The sequence below is a fragment of the Leptonychotes weddellii genome, chromosome 13 (assembly GCF_054177405.1).
Source record: "Leptonychotes weddellii isolate Sample4059 chromosome 13, ASM5417740v2, whole genome shotgun sequence".
In the NCBI taxonomy this organism is placed as follows: Eukaryota; Metazoa; Chordata; class Mammalia; order Carnivora; family Phocidae; genus Leptonychotes; species Leptonychotes weddellii.
In genome coordinates this window covers 26,363,725-26,377,503 of record NC_138381.1, presented here as the reverse complement: position 1 = coordinate 26,377,503, position 13,779 = coordinate 26,363,725, and the positions used below count along the sequence as shown (strand labels likewise).

Sequence of the window (13,779 nt, the reverse complement as noted above, 5' to 3'; positions counted from 1 at the left end):
TCACGTAAAAGTAAGACTACAGGCTTTGGAATCGTATAAACCCTGAATTTGATTGTGGATCTGGTAGAAATAGTGTGGGCCCTTGAACAAGTTATTAACCTCTCTGGACTATTATTTCCACATCTGTGAAATGAGGACAGGTCTTCCGTATAGCAGGGCCGCTGTTTCGATTAAACTCATAATGCCTTTTGTGCTCATTGGTTGCGTTTACGCCCTTACTCAGGGCGAGTGCGTGCTTTCCTTGACTGCATGGAGGAGCACAGGCAACAGGTGATACGCCAGAGGTAGAGCTTGCCCTACGAACTTGGGGATTGGCCCAGCCAGAGCTTTAAAGATCTTTCCCCAGGGGCCCCAAGGCTCATGCTGTTGTGTTGTGTTATTGGTTCCCAGAGGAGGCACTGTTTTTGAAGCTAGAGCTGGAACTGTTGGTTAATGCATAATGTGCAGCTTCAGGCCTCAGAAGTTTGATTCTGCTTCTCTCCCTATCGTGGAGATCCCTGAACACCGGGGCTGATCCTTAGTTTTGCATTAGGCTCAGCCAGATGGAGCCACAGACCCAGCACGATCTGTAAGGAGGTGGAAGGTACCAGTCCAGCCTTTGGAGGACTCTGGTTGTCAAGTTGAGGAGACAAGGCTTAGCACCTGAGAATGTCAGAGCTGGAGGGGGTCGCAGAGTTTACCTTATTTCACTCCATTCTACAAATGAGGTTGGGGAGATCCAGGGAGAAAAAGGAACGTTCCCAAGGCCACTAACTCCAGTTGGCAGAGCAGGGAATTGAGCCTGTAATTTGTACTAAACTCAGTCATGTTCCTCTATAAGACAAACTGGGAAGAAGAAAAAAACAATACTCAAACAACATCAAACACTCAAGTTAGCAGGTGCAAATTAAACTATTTGTATGTGCTTCGCATTGTATCGGGAGATTGGGGAGGTTGGTCTCCAACCCCTGTCCCTCAGGCTTTACTTGGGATCTGTGAAGAGAGGCAGCAATTAGCCAAACACCAGCTTAGATGACACAGACTAGGGAGGAAATCAAATTTACCAAAAAATTTGAGCATCCACCAAGGTGATCCCAGCATGTTCTTTCATAAATATCTTACTTAATCTTCAATTACTTCTCAAAACAACCCTTGAGGTAGGTTTATAACCCATTTTCCAAATGAGACTTGAACAGTGTAAACATATTTTCTAGGAACAGTCACTAAGTGGGGAAAGAGAGGCTAAGTAATCTAAACATGTGACATCAGATCGGTGCTACTTCCATTCTTCTTTTCAAGGGGAAACATGGCTTGGACACTGTCTGTCGGATCCTTACTGTGTATGCGCTCCTTGTGCCCTGAAGTGTGTCAGAGATCCATGGGAAACCCAGCCCCTACCCTTGTGGAGTTCCTGGTCTGGTGGGAGAGATAAATAAGTAAATGGAACATGGTAATACAGTTTGCCAAATGCTTTCATAGCAGAATGCCTAGGGAAGTGAGAGCAAGACCATCTGTGAGTGTGTGTGTGTGTGTGCGCACGTGTGTGCATATGTACACACAAGGGAAAAGGAATGGAAAAGGAAGGTCTAGCCGGCCTTCATGAAGGATGTAAATCTTGACCAAATCCTGAAGGATGACTTAGAGGTGACAATGTAGAGAAAGGAGAAAGGGCAGCTGGAGGAATTAGTAGGGAATCCCATGAAGTGATGCAAAGCAGGGGCCTTGTAGCTCAGCAAACACTGTTGGGGAATGTTGGGGGGCGTGCAGCACTCAGGGAACACTGCTTGGAGGAGGTGATCTGTGATCAGGAAGGTACCACCCAGGTACATGGTAGAAAAAAGCCACTGAGTCTGACCTTCATTCTTTGCCGTGGGCCACGGTGTGTTTGTAGGGTTAGAGAGCCGTGGTGCAGAGCCACCTTTGCCCTCGCTGATTGAGAGCTGGGTAAGGGTTGGGTCACTTGATCAGTTTACCAGTGTTGATGGAGCATTTACTCTGGGTGTTTCTGCAGCAGGAAGGATTTCAGGGACACATCACTCAGAGTCATGGGCAACTGAGTCAAATGGCTTTTGGTGGCCTCTGACACGGTCTCTCATTCAGCATTTACTCAGCGAATAATTTGAAGTGTTGCTCCATGGATCAGGGGGTGGACTAGACTCTGGGGATTCCATGGTGAGCCAAACAGACATAGTTTTTGCCCTCGGGGACTTACCATCTCGTGCGGGAGGAGATGGGGTGCAGAGTTACAAGCAAGAATGGCACGAGTGTTTATAAAATATAATAAATGCCAGTGAATAAAAGCTCTGTGCTGTAAAGGCACAAAATAGGGAGTCCTGATCTGGCCGTGAAGCTCAGGGAAGTGCCATTTGACCTGGGCCTGAGTAATGAAGACAGGAAGACTTGGCTCAGGCCAAGTCCATCAAATGGGAAAGACCACTCCTGACTCCCCACCTAAATACCTTAGGTGACATAAAGAAAGATGAACACTCATCCACCCCCAAAACCAAAGGCAGACTATCAATCTCTTGAAAGTATCTGAGAAGGGATGCTTATAACTTTAGGCCAGTGAGCCTAGGTGGAACTACATTAGCTTCCCTAGCTGTCACGAGGTAGGATTACCCTCCATCCTTTTGCACCATTTGCCTGTTTGCCTTCCAAGATCGGAAACTCCTAATTTCTGTCAACCAGAAAAACTGGCAGTTGTCGGGTCTCCTGCATGGGCAACTTTAGTAAGACGACTGGAGATGGTTTCCTTCCTACTGGCGTTATACATAATCTCAAAAGTCTACAGCTTTCAGGAAACAAATGGAAAAGACAGAGGGAGGGAGGTTTGGGAGGAGTGGAAGCAGGGCATTGACTTCTAGGCAGAGACGGCCCCTCAAGTCCAGCTCTGAGGGAGACATAAAGAGCCCTTGTCACAATGCCTGTTGGGCATTTCAGCTCTTCAGAGTGTCAAAGAATCCGGCAGAAGAAGCCCCAGAGTCCAGCAAAACAGTCGCAGGTAGATGTCTACTGTCAGTGGCTTCCTAGTAAATGCTTAACGCCCTGTTCTCCAGATTTGGTTTTCAGCTGCTATTTGTGGAGTTTGCTGATTCCTGTGGTGTAAACGCTCCCGCCGTAGCCAATTTTCAAGCAACCAGCCTGACCCCATTGCATGTGGGGCTGGGAAGAGAGACCCAGGAGAGGCCCTCAGGAGCCCCTCAAGCCTCGCTCTAGCACATGGCTGTTACGTTCGCCAGAATCCGAGAGGGTGGGATCACCGATAACAGCAACAGCCCTAGACAAGAAGGATTTGACCTCCTTCCAGATGGACGGACCGCAGAGACAAAAGCAGCCCCGTGCTTTCTCTGTAGGTCCAGATTGCTCTGCAGGATGCTCTCCTCATTGAGAGCATGAGCAAAGAGGAAGAACCAACATGAGGCCTTAGAGGGAAAAACACCCAAGTAAGGTAAAAGGAGCAGTATCAGGAAAATTAGTTACTACAACTGCGGAATAAGAATTTTAGGAAGCTGCCAGACATCTGCAACAGGAAGAAGTGCGACCCTGGTGGGCTAGGATCACAACGTAACGGGGAGGGAGAGGGCCGGGATGAAAAGGCATCAGAGTCAGCTGGAAGGAGGATGAATGAGGTAGAGAAAGAAGGCCAAGATACGAGCTGTGTAATAGCAGAGTGAAATGTCCACGGAAAATAGAATTACGTTGCTATTATGGAAGGTAGTTTAGGGTTTGCTCTCCCACAGTGCAAAATCAAGAAATGAAAACAGTGAGAGAGAAAATGAGGGCAACGGAGGACAGAAATGGGAGCTCTAAAGTGAGGATTATGGGGAAAAACTGAGAAAGAAGCCTGAACCATTGAACAGAAGAAATACCTAAAGGAATGATCAAAGAAGATATTCCCAAACTAGGAAGAACCTGCCTCTGTAAATCCAAAAGGCTCATTGTGTTGTGGGAAAAATGCAGAAGATCCACGCTGTACTCATTTTGTCGTTAATAAAATTCTAACATAATGGAAGGAAAATCTTTGACTATAACAGCATAAAAGAAGTTGCCTACAAAGGAAACAGACCAGGCTGGCCTCCCTCCATTTTCTCCTCTGTGACTTCAAATGTTAGAAGACAGTCTTCAGAGTTTTGAGGGGGAGAGGTCCTGGCCTAAGGATTATGCTTTTACAGGTAAAGATGGGAGAAGTGCCTTATGGGGATTTGCAGAGCAGAGAGCCGACTGAGGTGGGGCTGTAGGGGAAGAGTTCTGGGGGAGTGGGGAAGGTCAGGAATGAGGCAGAGGACTCTTCCCATACTTGTGATGGTTTGCCTTTAAGACTGTATGGGGTGCGGGGCGCCTGGGTGGCTCAGTTGGTTAAGCGACTGCCTTCGGCTAAGGTCATGATCCTGGAGTCCCGGGATCGAGTCCCGCATCGGGCTCCCTGCTCGGCAGGGAGTCTGCTGCTCCCTCTGACCCTCCTCCCTCTCATGCTCTCTGTCTCTCATTCGCTCTCTCAAATAAATAAATAAAATCTTTAAAAAAAAAAAAAAAGACTGTATGCGGTGTAAGTGTTATTTTTATTTTTATAAGGAACATGTGGTTCTATTAAAAAAAAAAAGATAAAAGCCATAACCTAATAAGGTAGATCAGGAAGACATTTATTCCATCTTGTTGATGAGACATCAAGGCTGAGAGAGTGCTTCTGAAGGCTCCTACTTGACAGGATTAGGTCCAGAATCCACATGTTTTGACTTCTGTTAAATATGCCATGAGCTCTGCCAGTTCCACCATATTGTCTCTTTGGAAGGTGACAGTCCGGCTGATGGATGGCCTGCATGTGGGTGGTGCCCTGGGAGCAGAGCAGATGGGAGAGGTGGATGATGGTGGGAAGCTGTGTTGGTTTGTTCATTTCTTAATTTGGTCAACCAGCATTTCTCGAGTGTCCGGTATGTGTTGGGCACTGTGCTAGGCATGGGGATTGCAGGCATGAATCAAATGCCACGTACGTGTATTCTTCTGAGACTCAGTGTACTGCTGTGAGGGAGAAAGATGAAACACAGAGTTCTGCTTGGTCAAGGCCGGAGGTCGGGGTAAGCACATACATTATGCAAAGCCTAAGCCCATCAGAATCATCTGGAGGACTTGGGAAAAGCCAGAAGGCGAGACCCCACCCCTGGAGCTCTGATTCAGTAGGTGGAGCCCAAGAATTTGCATTTCTGCCACCAAACTCTGGGATTAGTTAAGAGTTCCCGAGGCTTCGGGTTTAGGAAAAATTCATTCATCTTGCAGATTTGGAGGTTAGAGAGGATGTATTCCTTGGGACTCATTTAGGTTCTGAGACACATCTAGCCAAGCAGGATTCCCCTGGTCCCTCAGAGAAATAATTCTGAAGGTCCACACTATCTAATTTGGAGTGCCCCCATAGGTCTGTGGCTGTGCAGGGTAAAGTTAGAGTCTTGATTCTGGAAGAACCCTCGCTCCATTCATTGCTGAGCTAAGTATGGAGTAAGGGACTCCAAGTGGCCTGTGTTAACAGTCACTGTGAATGGCAGAGCCAGAAGTAGAGGGCAAGTTCCCGGATGCCCCCCCCTGCCCCGCACCGTGTTCCTTTCCAACATCACCACCCTGCTTCTCACCCCTCTGTTTCCGTTAGACCTGCTGGGCAGTTATTTCCTCAGCAAGTCTGATTCCTCCTATCCCCTGCCACCAGGTCCTGCAGGCAGCCACTGAAGGGTTAACTTCAGTTGGACCCGGAGCCCCGAGCCAAGTACAGAGTGTCCATTGTGCGCCCGCCCCCTCCGCCCCCTCCGGAGGAGTCGCTGACTGCTGGAATGTGACAAGGCAGAAGGTTTTCACCTTGCGTCGCTGGCTTCCCTCCTCTGTGAGTGTGCGAGTGGGTGCGTGTGCTCACGCTCACATGATGGCAGGCGAGCACCACAACACAACTCTCAGTTGTCTCCCAGACGCACCAAGAAAGTGAACTGTGAATTTGGGTTGGCCGGTCTGTGCTGGGAGAAGGCAGAGGGAGAACAACAGCTTTGTGTGCTGCTGAAGTAAACAGACAGGTTAGGTTTCTTTGCTCTTCCCTTTTGAAGACTTCTTTTTATTTTTTTAAGGTGAGGGGTGCATGTGGACATGGGGGGCTGGATGATAACCCTCAGCACGGACCTTGGATTTTGCAGAGGGCGCTTGGGCGGGCAGAGCTGTAGTTGGAGTCCTTAAAACCACAGGACTTGGAATAGCTGTCAGGGGGCTAATTCATTTTCATTCAGAAAGAACTTGAAGTCCTTTAGTGCCCAATCCTGCACTGGGTGCTGAAGCGAATGTAAGAGCTGTACGACCACAGTTGGTCTCAGCCTGAGCCTGAATTGCAATCGAGGAAGGAAAATAAGATTCGTGTACTCAAAACAGCAAGAAGACAATGCCAGACTAGTGTTTAGTGGCAAGCTAGGCAGCCGGGTGCAGTGTAAGTCAGGCCAGGGAGCGAATGCTGTGGTCCAGAGTTTACAAAATGTTGCCATGGAGAAGTGAAGGCTTGGGCATGACCTTGGAATAAGGGAAGGCTTGGGTCTGTCTGTTTGTTTGTTCCTTTGCGCAACAAACATTTGGTGAGGACCAACTTACCAGTCATTGCATGGGTTGGTGGAAGGAGATACAGAAAAGATTCTATAAAAATACCAAGGTGGAAGAATTCTGTGTGTGTAATGCCACTGTGGAGACTGGTTTGATTTGAACAGGGAATGTGAGTTCCACTGAGCCCTAGGACTGGATTCTTCAAGTGAGACCAGTGTGCAAAGTCTGGAAGTGATGTGTTCCTGAACACTGGGATGATTTGACACTGCATTACTGTTTGATCTCTGGTATTTATCATGTCATACTCAGACTGGTCTGGTTCAGGCCCCCTGCAGCAAGAATTGAATTTCAGCTGAGCCTCCTCATGGTCCCCCTGCCTCTACTATCAGGTTCTATTAATCCATCCCTTACACTACATGCTGGAATTATCTTCCCAAAGCACAGCTTTGATAGTGCCCCTTTCCTACATCCCTTAAATGGCTTCCCATTACCTGTAAGATAAAATCCAGCTCATTAGCATTGCATGCAAGGCTGTTCGTGATCTGGCTGTAACCTTTTATCTCCAGCTTTACCTTTCACCAGTCCCAATTTTGTACAGCATCTCCTGGCTGAACATCAACATTCTCTTTCCTGAGCATGACCCTGCAGGTTCCTGCCCCAGGCCTTGCCTCGTGCTGTCCCTTGTGTCTTCCTTCTTCCCACTCTACCTGTTGAAGCCCCTGAAGGTAAAAGCCATTTTCTGTGCTCTCCTTGAAACCTTTCTGTGTGCTTTCCCATCGATTTATCTCTACTTTGCCCAAGGGGGAAACGTTTTCTCTTTCCTTTGTTTCTCTCCTTTACTATAGGACATGTAAATATCTGCTCTGTTTCAGTTATTTTCCAGATCTCTCTTCAAGAACATAAGCTCCCTAAGGAAAGAGATTGTATTTCCATTGTTATCTTAGGGTCTTGACTGGAGGAGCACTGAAAAACAGATTGTTGGATTTTCATGTTTTGTGGACCTCTTATGACTTGAGCTTTAAGTGTTGGAGCACGGTCTTCTACAAATTAGTTAATGATTTATACCATCAACCCTAAGGAACTCTTTTTTTTTTTTATTAGATTTGGTTACTTTTATTTTTTTTAAATTTTTTTATTGTTATGTTAATCCCAATACATTACATCATTAGTTTTAGATGTACATCAACCCTAAGGAACTCTTACAAGGGAATCTTTTTTTAATGGAAGATACTGTCTTAATAATATGCCCATTTCACACTGCTATCCATTCCTCTAAAGTTAGATTTCATCATCTTCTGTTGCAGCACAGAACCTGCAATAGACGTCCAAAGTTCCAAATGGATTTAGTCTAGGAACTTTTAGTGGAGAACTTGCCTCACTTTTTCCCTGACACAAGGATAACTTTGTAGGCTGTGCCAGGGAATTAAAATGTACACTGAAGATTCCTGCCAGAGGAAGTAAACCACCAGACACGACCACGAAAAACACGGCTTGCAGTTTGGATGGATTTGGGGTACAAGCTGAGAAAGATCTTTTGGACGATTGCTGCTTGACAACAGGAACACTTTCTAAGGCATCCGGATGTCTCCTCCAACATCTAGTATGGTCCTCGACACCAAAATGAATGTTGACTTGAATACGACTTTTTAAAAAATTATATAAAGTTTTGGGGAGGTAGGCAAATCAGTCTAGATGAGACAAATGATCTTATAAGTAAAAGAATCTTTCATTGTCATCGGGTCTCACTGCCCTCCCCAGCCCCTAAGTGGGGACTTGGTCCATTTGGAGCCTGGGGCACAGGTGGCTGTTCAGTCTTTGTGTGACAAATTCAGTGAAGATGCTCTCACTCTCACTCGGACAGCCTCTTCTCTTCTAGAAATGCTGCGTTCGTCGGCTTTTCCCCTAGGAGGATGCAGTTGTAAATGTGTCTTTCTGTAGGGCCGAGCAGTTTCCAGGAGCCGAGTACGCACCTGGGCGCCTCTGGGGAGCAGGTTCATGTTGAAACCCTGGCTGTCTTGCTGGCTAGCTTCCTCACAGGATGTCAGCTGAAAATGTCCTGATTCCAGAGGGAGAAAATACGTGGCCGGTCTCCAGGCTTCGTTCTTCGCTGTTCTGAATGTGTCTTTGCAGTTGTTGTTGGGCATTTTCTGGTGGGCACATGTGCTGGTTAATACCTTACATTGCTGGGCTCCAAGGTAGAAACCGAAGGTGTGGGGTAATGTCTTCTGCTGGGAAACCTCAGAGTTCTGAGCCATTTAAGAAGGCTTGAGTGTGATCTTACCTGCAGCCTAAGGGTGGAAGGAGACAAAGCCTTGAAGTTTTGTGCGGCCTCAGGGCTCTCAATTTTCTCTTGAGGAGGAGCATTGGGCTTCCTTTGGGGCTTTGAAAATGATGAGTCTGAAACTGGGAATAATGGGACATGTGGTGAGTAAGGGTGAGGGATAGTTTAGCTGATCCTATGATGGTCTAAAGAGAACCTGACTGATGTTTCTGGTTTCCTCTGGGAGGAAGGCAGAATCAAAGATCCCCGGGGTGGGGAGAGGTGGGGAGGGGCGGTGGGGAGAGCCATCCCCGACATTTCCAAAGGCCTGTGAAATGCTCCCTCTCTCTCTCTTTCTCTTTTTTGTTGTCGTGTAGACAGAATGCTACTTCGTTTCAGGACCAGAAAGGGAATTAAAACTGTCTTGGATGGCTATTTTTATCTAAATAATTGATCATGATGAAATATCTTTTGTGTGGACAGAAACATTTTTTAGCAATTGTTTTGCATTAATCACAGCATTCAAAGTGCTTTTCCACTGAACTCTTTATGTTTTCCTCTTTCAAGCCTGCATCTAAGCTTTGCGTCTGTTTTAAGAAATAAAGATAATTTTGTGTAATTGAAATAATTTAGCATGAAAAATGATAAAGAAAGAATGGTCAGGAGGTTAGGTGAGTGTCCTTCCACCAAGCTGACAGAGGGTTTCACCCTGACAGCTCGGGGGGCGGGCTGTGTTGTGTTCAGTTTGCAAACTGTTCTTCACGTGTGAGAGGGAAGTGGTGCAAGAAGCCAGCCCAGTGCCATTCCCACAGACCTGCCTCAACACTTCAGACTTCCCTTTCGTCATGGTTGGTTTTGGTGGTGACTCAGCTCGCTGTGGCTTCAGTATAAAAAACTTCTAGCTTGTTATTGGACTGGAGGACTGGCTTCTCTTCTCTTTATTCTCGGGCCCATAGCCATAAAAATTAACAATTCAATGAAGGGCTGTGTGTGTGTGTGCGTGTGCGTGTGCGTGTGTGTGTTTCCCTCACTGCCAATAGAATCCAATTTGGGGATATGCATGTTCTGTTTGATTTTTTTCCCATCACTTTTTTTTTTTTTCTGATGGCCATAGATTAGAGGGAAGGGGCTTTTGGAACTTAGGTCGAGTTCCTTTTGAGGTCATTTTCCTTCCTGCCACGTCTAATTAATGTCTCTGCTTCTCAGTTGCAGATCTGACCTCTTCTGAACACGTGGCCGTGTCTGCATCCCTGGGACTCTGAACCCAGCAGCTGGACCACTTTGTCCTTGGGATTTTGGACGTCCTCTCTTCTCACCTTTCCCTTTTCCCCTCTTCCGTCCCACCTCCTGAGAACTCCTGAAGACTGTAGGATTGTCATGGAGTCCAGGGAGATCTTAAGCAGCTCCCGGCAAAGGGGGGACGAGTCGGAATTCCTGCCTGTCTCCTCGAACAAGCCCCCAGCTGCTCCTGGCTGTGCAGGCGAACCTTTGCTCTCTGCTCCAGGAGCTGGGAAGGGGATCCCAGTGGGCGGAGAACGCATGGAGCCGGAGGAGGAGGATGAACTGGGCTCAGGGCGAGATGTGGATTCCAACTCAAACGCAGACAGCGAGAAATGGGTTGCAGGAGATGGCCTGGAAGAACAGGAATTTTCTATCAAGGAGGCAAACTTCACAGAGGGGAGTCTGAAGCTGAAGATTCAGACCACCAAGCGGGCTAAGAAACCCCCAAAGAATCTGGAGAACTATATATGCCCGCCTGAGATCAAGATCACCATAAAGCAATCTGGCGACCAGAAGGTGTCCCGTGCTGGGAAAAATAGCAAAGCCACGAAGGAGGAGGAAAGAAGCCACTCCAAAAAGAAGGTAGGGAACCCTGTTTTGTAGGCTTTTTGTTTATTCATTTTTGCCATTCTCCCTCCAACTGTTAAAGGTCTGTGTGCTTATTACATATTTATTTTGGAATTATCAATCTCTTTGATGGAATACTTAGTGCCCTCCAGGAGAAATGCCTCTGATATCTTGGTACAGTGTCTAATTTATTATTATATCTTCTACCCACATGAAAATCAATAGCCTCTAGAATTATAATTCTGGAGCATTCCTATTTATTGTGTAGCCACCAATTGACTGGGTCAGACGTGGCTAACCTGTGACAAAATATTTGCATCTTTTCATAGAGTTAAGCGTGGGATGTTAAAAATTTTTGGTCAATCATAACAGTCAAGAACCTATATAACCTCCTTTTGGTTTCAGTTACTGCTGTAAGTCTTTCTAAAATAGGCAAGTCACTCACTGGACTGAGGAAGCCATCTTCATAGGATTTAGGCTGCTAGAAGGCTAAAAGATCATTGCTCTGAAAACCAATGGTGAGCCCTGGAGCTCAAGCTAGAGAAAGAAAAAGGGGCTGGTGACTGACCCTAATCACTGTTTAACACAGTGTAGATTTTTTAAGACTGGGCATTGAATACACTCAGTTGGTTGTCATTTTCCTCCTAAAAGTCAAACAGGTGACAAGCCGCTCTCTAGGTGGTGTCATTTGGTTGGGAATGAATGGGTCTAGGTTTCATCGTATTTATATCACATCGTGTTTATATCACAGTGACCTCCCTTCTTGGGAGGGGTATGGCACTCAGCCATGATAGCAGGGGATGGCCCTAGTCTGGGAAGTGTTTGTCCCCAAAATTGTCTGGGGCTGGTGAATGCCTCTGAAAGGGGCCCTGTTGTTTTCAGAGGTTTTAGGTTCAGAGTGGTACGAGTTCATCAGTGTCTTTGGAACTTTCCCCCACATCTGATTTATTTGGGCTCTGGATATGATGGATTAGCTAAAAATAGCACATATGAATGACCCTCTTTCCTTTATGACTCAGAGATAATCTGTAACATTTATGTTTCTAGTGGTTTTTGAGCTTCTCAGAAGTCGCTCTCAATAGAACTGCTAGGTATCATGTTCTTTCTTTGGTGTAGGGCTTGTGTCCTTCCTCATGCTAAGTGTTTTGGCTGATATGTTGCATTTAAAATCCAAAGACTTGGATAAGAAGAGATTTCCTAGGGTGACCAGTGCCTTTCAGTTTGTTCAGACTATCCCAGTTTTAAAACCCAAAGTCCTACATCCAGGAACCCTTTCAGTCTTGGGCAAGCCAAGACAGTCGGTCGTCTTATTTTGACATTTGGAACATGCAGTAATTTTTAGAAGTTGGCTTGTTTTTATAGAACACAGAGGTAGTGCTTTCCCTCCCCTGTCCTCATGACAAGTTGTGGTGGCTTCTGGGGTCTCTGTCATAAAACCAAAGATTCTCTAGATGCTTGTGGAACCTCCTGAAATTCTTGGAAGAGAATGCAACAGTTCAAATTAGGCTCCACTTAGAAAGTGAGGCTTTGCTTTGGAGTCAGGTCTCTTCAGCTTTGAAAATGAGTATCTTTGTCTCTGGCCACCGAGATGGCCGGTTCTTTGTGTATTGTCGGATTTTTGTGTGGGTGGGCAGTCTCAAAAACTGTGGTAACTGTTTTCGCTCCATCCCCCTCACTGCCAGGACTTAAGCAACAGCCCACGGTTTGGGGTGTGCAAACTCAAATTCATTACCCTAGAAAGAGCTACGTTGTCCTGATCAGATATGACCTTACCTACAGCCACAGGACTGTTCCCAGAGATAGCCTTCTGCCTCTTTGAATGCCCCAGAATAAAATTCTGGATTTTGTGACACGGGGATGATTTCGAAGCTGCAGTGTGCAATGGACCTCCATCCTCAAATCTGAAATTCTCAGGCTTGTCGTCCTCACCCAAAAAGCCGGATGCCCTTTGTGTGCTTTATTGGAAAGAGAGGTGAAATCACTTCTTTGAATGTGTGACTTACGAAGTAAGTGTTTCTAAGTCTTAGGAATTGGAAAGGAGAGAAAGGAAGGGGAAGGACTGAAATTTAGCTCACAGTGCTGCATTATGCTGACACTGTAAAGGGAGGATCTATAAAAATTTTAAATTCCTAAGCTTGCTTCACACTGCACTTCTCCATCCTTCCTACCTTTATTTATGCCTGGAGCTATTACTTTCCAGAAATGAATGCATGAAGTTATCAGTACTGAGTTTTAATCACTTGATAGATGATAGAAACATTCTCTGATCTCTATTGGATTAGAGTGTTAACTTTATTACTCTGCAGAGTTCCTGTTGGTTCGAAAAGACGGAGTTAGCAAAAGCTGAACTTGAGGTGAAGTAGAAACCGCGCTTACCGTTTCAGTGCTTGGAAGAATTCACTTATTCGTATGAATGTGAAATACGTGATCAGTAACTGGGGGTGGGGAAAGGATGAGGTTGGTATTTGGTAAGCAATGAGTGTCTGACTCTAAAATCTAGTCTTCTGGATTTTTTTTTTTTTTTAAGCAAACTCTACCCCCAACGTGGGGCTCAAACTCATGGCCCTGAGATCAAGAGTCTCATGCTCTACTGACTGAGCCAGCCAGGTGCCCCCCACCCTTTTTTTTTTTTAATGAGGCAAGCCACTCATTGAAGTATTCATGGAGTGGCCCCTGGGACCCAGGTCCTACGTTGGGAGTGAGGAGGGAGGCTTTGTTGAGCTGATCCTTGAGTTGGTAGAGATGCCCACTTGGGAGTCACCTGAATATACATGCTGACTTGGAGCAGGGGTCGGCAAACTGTAGTCTGTGGGCCAGATCTAGCTCCTGGCCTGTTTTTGTATAGCCCGCAAGCAAAGAATGGTTGGAAAAAAATCAAACAAAGAATAATATTTTGTAACATGTGAAAATTATATGAAATTCAAATTTCAGTGTCCATAAATACAGTTTTATTGGACCAGAGCCACATCCATTTGTTTACATTTTGTCTGTGACTGCTTTTGCACTTAAACGGCAGAGTGGAGTGGTTGTGACAGAAACTGTATGTCCCACAGAACTCAAACTATGTACTATCTGGCCTGTACCAAAGGGGGGAAAAATATATATATATATATTTATATGTATTTGTTGAGCCTTGG

General features: G+C 46.0%; 1 protein-coding gene across 5 annotated transcripts in view; it reads left to right on the top strand.

Moving 5' to 3' along the window:
• Window positions 1–13,779, top strand: part of SETBP1 (SET binding protein 1) — a 359,343-nt gene that overhangs the window by 11,492 nt on the left and 334,072 nt on the right. For 4 of the 5 annotated variants that reach the window (XM_081801330.1, XM_081801326.1, XM_081801329.1 and 1 more), the window contains exon 2: window positions 10,001–10,657. In XM_081801330.1, coding sequence (XP_081657456.1) covers window positions 10,172–10,657 — 486 coding nt within the window. In that variant the 5' untranslated portion in view covers window positions 10,001–10,171. Of the gene's footprint in view, window positions 1–5,671; window positions 5,843–10,000; window positions 10,658–13,779 lie in introns of all 5 variants that reach the window. The other variant, XM_081801327.1, reaches the window with a different exon arrangement.